This window comes from Arachis duranensis, chromosome 6 (genome assembly GCF_000817695.3).
Source record: "Arachis duranensis cultivar V14167 chromosome 6, aradu.V14167.gnm2.J7QH, whole genome shotgun sequence".
In the NCBI taxonomy this organism is placed as follows: Eukaryota; Viridiplantae; Streptophyta; class Magnoliopsida; order Fabales; family Fabaceae; genus Arachis; species Arachis duranensis.
Window position 1 is genome coordinate 7,300,827 of NC_029777.3, and position 6,653 is coordinate 7,307,479.

General features: G+C 31.6%; 2 protein-coding genes across 2 annotated transcripts; one reads left to right on the plus strand and one right to left on the minus strand.

Moving 5' to 3' along the window:
- On the minus strand, window positions 1–1,601 carry LOC107492378 (probable WRKY transcription factor 65; the record flags this gene model as incomplete). Its single annotated transcript, XM_016113399.3, is given in 3 exon segments — window positions 1–606; window positions 1,062–1,205; window positions 1,313–1,601. Coding segments are annotated over 3 exon segments (836 nt in total), but the record flags the coding sequence as incomplete, so codon positions are not given.
- A 3,524-nt stretch (window positions 1,602–5,125) lies between these two features.
- LOC107492307 (uncharacterized) lies at window positions 5,126–6,258 on the plus strand. The gene has a single exon (XM_016113304.3). The coding sequence runs from the start codon at window positions 5,216–5,218 to the stop codon at window positions 6,074–6,076; it is 861 nt and encodes a 286-aa protein (XP_015968790.1). The 5' UTR covers window positions 5,126–5,215; the 3' UTR covers window positions 6,077–6,258.
- The last annotated feature ends 395 nt before the right edge of the window (window positions 6,259–6,653 follow it).

Consider the following 6,653-nt stretch of genomic DNA (forward strand, 5'->3'; position numbering starts at 1 on the left):
GGAAAAACGGGAATCCTTTCATCGGATAAAATGCTCCTCGTGAAGTGCAAGAAAGGTGAAGACATGGGCAACTCCTCAAGCTCATCGAAGAAATCAAGTTCATCTGATTTTTTCGTTGTCAAGTTCTTGATCTGTGCATAGCATAGTGGCTCTTCCTCTTCTAACAAAAGATCTATTCTTTCATGGCTTTTCTCACTGCTTAGCTTGAATGGATCTTCTTGGTCTACAACAACAATATCTTCATGGCTGCTTATTGGAGACTGCAAGTAATGGAAACTCTTCTCATCAGCCGTGGCCATAGACACAGTAGTAGTACTTGGCTTCTCATGATCCGTGCTGTGCTCTTCTTCAACCTGTTCATGCTCATGTTCATGTTCATGTTCTTGTTCTTGTTCTTCCACCTTTGAGAGTTCTTCTTCTGTGGTTTCTCCACCTTCTTGTTCTTTTGGTTTTTGTGATAAATTCTGGGTGGAGATTATTGCATCAGGAGAAGGGTGATTATGTGTAGAGGTGTATGTGATGATGATCATTGAAGCATCTGTTCTGCATCTCTCTACTTGCTTCTTCGCTGAACAACCCTTTGATGTGCTGCATCTGTAATAACCCCTGCACAGTTATCATACCAAGATTAGATTTTGTGAGATCTTCAAGGCATAGCTAGGAGACAAAAATCATGGGTTGAAATTGAAATTGAAATTCCTTTTACACACTAACGACACATTAAGATTATGTTTTGAAACTGTCCTGAGACACTAAGTGACACAAGTTTAAATAAAATCTCTCTTGAAATAAACTGTCTCCATATTTTGTGTTACCAATAATTATTACTAAATAGGCTTAGTTTCTCTGTATTTACTATCATCAAATCTAACCATAATGAATTGCTTTGGAAACCCAAAAAAAGAAAAGGTTATAATTTCTATAGGGGTTTGGAATTAAGAAGGACTGAATAATATACATATATATGGGACTAATTAAGGGTACATATAGATCATAAGAACATTATTACATGATGATGATGATCTAGTATAGAAATTAAACAAAGAAGGTGAATTAATAACCTTGGATATGGAGACCCTTTGATTGGCTTTTGTCCATATTTCCTCCAAGACCAAAAATCTGAAGGTAGCCCTTCATTCTTCAGTCTGCTGATATTGTTTCCCTCTCCTATCCTCACCCTCACAACAGTTTTCTCAACCATTTTCCTGCCACACATGCACATCAACATGAAAACCAAAAGTTGCAACAAAATAAACTTTATGTTGAAATTACATAGCCAAAATCAAATATCAGAACTGCATATTATGTCCACCTTTTCTTGGATGCCTGAGTTTCTGATGATTTGAGCTCCTCAGAAGTTTCTTCTGATTCAAGTTTAGTGGATACATTGGCGTCCATAGTAGAAGGTTGCAACAATCAGTGGCTGCTATAGCTAATAAGCTTGAGAGTATGTAGTAGTTTTTGAGATTCAGTTTTAAGCAAAGTGGATCTTACTGATTAGAGAGAGAAATTGGAGCAGGAATAAGGACAGTGAATAGTTATGAATAGATAATGGCAAAACCCCCCAAGTTGCTTTCTATCTATCTTTTCATTCATTTAATATAAAGCCATATGATCAACTACGCACATATATATCACTACCACCAGCTCTCATCAACCCCACCTTACTTATAATACATTATTATTATGATTATATGATATGATATACATTAACCTCATTAAATAAAACAGATATTTTAAGTAGTGGCTCTACGAGTCCCTCAATGCCACGTGGCTGCATGTCCCATGTGAAAACCAAAGTTAGCCGCCTCAATGAAAATCCAATTTGTGAGGAAAGATACATTGGCAACTTCCAATGCACAATGCGATCCATGAATAATGGTGGGAAAATTATGTACCAGATATTTAATTCATTTAACATAGAATAAGTATAAAAAAATTAATTTTTATTTAGTTAATATTAGTTCATTTTTTATTTTATAAATATGTTTTATTTTTATATTTTAGAATATTTTGCTTAAGATTAAAATTCAAAATCTAAAATAAAAAATAATTAAAAAATCATTGATATTGATTAAAAAATTAATTTTTAATTAAACTGATTTGATAATAAAAGATAGAGAAATTTTTGAAAATTTAGTAATTTTAATTTTTTGTTATTATTTGATTAGTATAAATATTAAATTATTTTTAATAAAAAATTATTAATTTATGTGTGTAAATTCTGAAAAATATAAGTGCAAATTGTATTGATTTATATGTGCAAACTCTGATAAAAATAGATGTAAATTATATATTGTTTATATGTAAAATTTTTATAAATATAGGTACAAATTATTTTTGATCACATGTTAACTAAAAATAATAATATTTATTGATCAAGTAGCATTAACAGGCTAATTTTTTATATGAAAATTATTATTGTATTATTCTCAGTTATGGAGAAGTGGTGTATTTTAATTTAGTAGGGAGATAATCACAAATATGAGGGTTTGATTTGTGTTTTAAAAATTTTTAAAAATTAACATTCACAAATCATAAGGTTAGATTTGTGTAAGTTGACAAATCAAATGGTCGGTTTTGTATTTTAAAAAATTTTAAAAAGTTAATATTTACAAATTAGAGAGTCAGATTTGTGATTTTCTTAGAAAAAAAAAACACACACCAAATTTTATACATTATTATTAAAAAATACTACTATAAATCCAATATCAAAATTAAATTGGATTATGTTAGGTAATTAATAATTTTCTTGAATAATATGAATGACGAATCCTAAATTTGACCTAATTCAAATAAAACACACTACACTTTAAATTACTCATGTAATTCTTAATATTAAAATAACCATTCCCATACCTAATAAATTGAACATCCGATATATATTCATTATTCACGTTGTTTAATATTCTCATTGTTTAGTTATACTTTTCTAAATTAAAAAGCCGCATTAGCATTGCTCTCAAAAATATATTACTTAACTTTTCCATATTGCTTAGCAATTGGGTTACTACCGGATTTGGTGGAGGGGACTATGTCATCACAGCAAGTTGGCCAATTTTTATTTGGTGGACACCATTTAAAAAAATATAAATTATATTTAACATAAAATAAAATAGATCACAATCATCCCAAGGATCTAGCCTTATTTTTACTTGTTAGTATTTGTTTTATGTGAAATAATTATTCTTCAGTTATGACTGTGCCGAGACATGGATGTTACTCCCTGTCCACTAAAACGAATCGGAGCTTGCTGACATTTTTATAAAAAGGCTGTCACTTATTTTGTAACCCTAGATAAGATTATTGAGTCACGTGACATGAATTCCAGAGCTGGATTGGATAATGTGTGTGTGCCTGATTTTGAACAGGAGAATAGTGGACGAAGTTATAACCCTTTGGGGCAATGTATATAATTGAGGCTATAAAGTATAGGCATTGTTCATTAATGCTATCACCATCTTCATTCAACAACAAAGAGCCAAATGGGAGATAAAGGCGTTGGAAGAAGGTTCTAAATTATTGGACTCTTGAGTCTCAAAAAGTCAAATCTTATTTTTGGGATATGGTAATTTTTTTTTTTAGTCTTTACATTATCAATGAATAAACTCATACATAGGTGTCTACCGAATAAAAAACTCAGTATACTTATCTTTAGAGAAAAATATAGTTTATTTATTTGTTTTAAAAGTGTTTATTTTAAAAGAAATATAATAAAAAAAATTTATTATGAGATAAATTATTTTTTAATTTTTTTATAAGTATTTAAATTTTATTTTAAAAATTATATTAAACATTAATATTACTATTTTTTATAAGTCAAAAATTCAAAAAAATAATTTTTAAAATTTTTTAAACGGAGGTAATTACCAACAAAATAGTGGCGTAGATTTATTTATTTTATTTTTATCTTTTGTTAGACAATGAAGATTGTTGAGGATACCAAAAGAAAAACTGAAAAAATATTAATTTGGGCCAACCTACTACTATCATCTCCAAAACAAAAAAACCATGTCTACGGTCAATCTAAATACAGGCTGGGCTCACGACCAAAAACAACTAAGGCTGGACTCAGATAAATATTGGCAATCCGTATGATTTTTTTTTTTTTGAAAAAAAAGCAAGAAGAGAAAGGAAATAATCCACCCCAATAAAAACTTTTCAAATTTATCAAAAAAAAAAAACTTTTTAAATTTGTTCGAATATCGCCTTGCACCAACTCATTGGTTAGGGATAAATTCTTAAATAGAATTTTGATCACGATAGATTAGTTCTTATTCTTTCAGTTAAGAGATACCGTGAACAACTAAAAAAAACTTTTCAAATTTGTTTCTACTTTCTATAGTTATTAGTTACTGTTTACCTTTACCACCCACCCTTCTAAAATAATCCGCAGCATCGGTAGTTAAGACTTAACACTTGAGTGAGTCATGAGTATCAGTTGTATGGTATGCCATCCATGTAACGTTACGTTACTGGAATTTTCTTTCCATTCCCACTCCTATAAGCTATTCTCAATTAATTACTAAAAATTGAGTGTGTGCTAACTTCGAAAATGCTTATTTATCTACTATGATGTGCAAACAAAGTGTTATTCTAAAGTGAGAGAATGCAAGCAAAAGTGATCGTTTAATTTTCCTTAATAAAAACCTAGTGGTAGTAGAGAGTGTTAATTAGTCAAAGATATACATAACATTATAAAATTGGAGTGAACCTTAGCTTGGTGGGGAAGCACGTATCGGCGTCCTCCAAATCTGAAATCTCAAAAGTCCAAATGGCTTAACCTAATTAAATTTGCATTTTCAGCCAACCATATATGGCAGCACCACTTCAATCCAAATTCCAAGTTAGCACCAATTCCATTTCCAGCCTCTGTACCAAACCAACGCGCAAATGATTCAAGGATGCAACTCAATTGAATAATACCAACAATATCCTACATACATCTTATCAAATATCTGACTATTCAAATGAAATTCTATTCATAAAAATTATTAGATAAATTTAATATATTTGATCAAATTATTATTTATTAATTTCAACTAATATTTTTATAACCAATATAAAATTGTGAAGCAAATGAACGATGGACGTGGCAACCACTTGGAAGTTGTTAAGTTCCTATACCTCTATTATCTCTATGTATGTGCTTCAATTTTATGTTGTGATCTCAAACCTTCATTAGTAGCTGTTTCCAGAAAAAAAAGCCACAAAGATGAAAGAAGATCCATTGATGAATTCTTCATCATTAGCTTCAGCTGCAAGGGAAGTGTTCTACCTCATCACTCTCACACTTCTCACACTCCTTTTACCCCTCTCCTTCCTCCTCCTATCAAGCCTCTCTACTCTTCAATACTACCTTCAAACCCTCACTTTCTACTACCACCATTATTCACCACCTTATCTTCTGTCCCTTGCACTTCGTATTGGTCCTTCTCTTCTCTGCATTCTTGTCTCCATTCTCACTCTTGCATCCTTGATCCATGGTTTCACCGGTGGTAACATCACCCTTTTCCCATATTCTTCTTCTTCTTTTAAGCCTCGTCTCTACACTGCGTGGATTCTTCTTTGCGCGTTCCAAGTTTGTGTTGGGTTAGGCATTGAAGGAAGCATTCAAGCTGGTTTTTACGATGATGACGGCGACTCGGGTTCTGGCGTTGAGAGGAGCCTCTTGAGGAGGGTGGTGTTCCTCTTGGGGATGCACGAGACAACACATGTTTGGTCCAAGATGGTGGTGAGGCCGGTGGTGGATGACACGGTGTTCGGGGTGGAAGCAAGGAAGGAGAGATTGGTTGAGAGGGTGGTGATGGCGGCGAGCCTAGGAAGCTTGTGGTGGTGGAAGATGAGGGAGGATGTAGAGACATTGGTGGTGATGGGTGAGGTAAAGAAGGAACAGTTTATGGATGTGGGAATGGGTGATTTTGTTGGATGGTGTTTGTATTATGTCACTGTCATAATTGGGATCATTAAGATTCTCAAGACTCTTGTGTGGATCTTCATGATTTCCCTCTCTAGAAGAAGAAGAACAAGGATTTCCATGGTGGAAACTAGTGAGGACAATGACGCCAAGGTGTAAAAGTAAAACTTAAGCAATATTCTCTATTTTTTCTTTTTTCTTTTCATACCCAAATTTGTTGTATTAGGAACATGAAAGTAATATTCTTATGGCCACCCAAAATAAATTAAAAACAAAAAAAATTATTGTTATACCTTTTTGCTGAGTTACAATAGATTTGTATTGGATATTTGTATATTAACAACACCACTTTGTATAAGTATAAAGCATTATGATGAATGCATCTTTGACATATGCAACTCAATGATCATATTTTCAAAATACTAAGTCTTGGACGAAATTAATAGTAAATATTTTGAAGTGATATTTCTTCCCAAGGATTACAATAGATTCTTTAATTAGGATCTGACACACAAAAATCTTGAGTAAAAATTTTTTTTATACATTAAGTCCAATCATTTACCTAATAATAGATCTTAATTTCTTTTTTTCAAGTAATGTTATTAAGTATATTTTTTTTACTATACTTTTTTAAGTAAAACTTAAAAAATATGTGAAAGAAGATATTAAATAATATAAAAAAATTTTTGAGATGATTTGGTTCCTCCATCACTCAAATGACTCCATCTCGTATTCT

Coding starts and splice junctions, on each gene's coding strand:
- LOC107492307 (XM_016113304.3), top strand. CDS start 5,216: ATGAAAGAAGATCCATTGATGAATTCTTCATCATTAGCTTCAGCTGCA.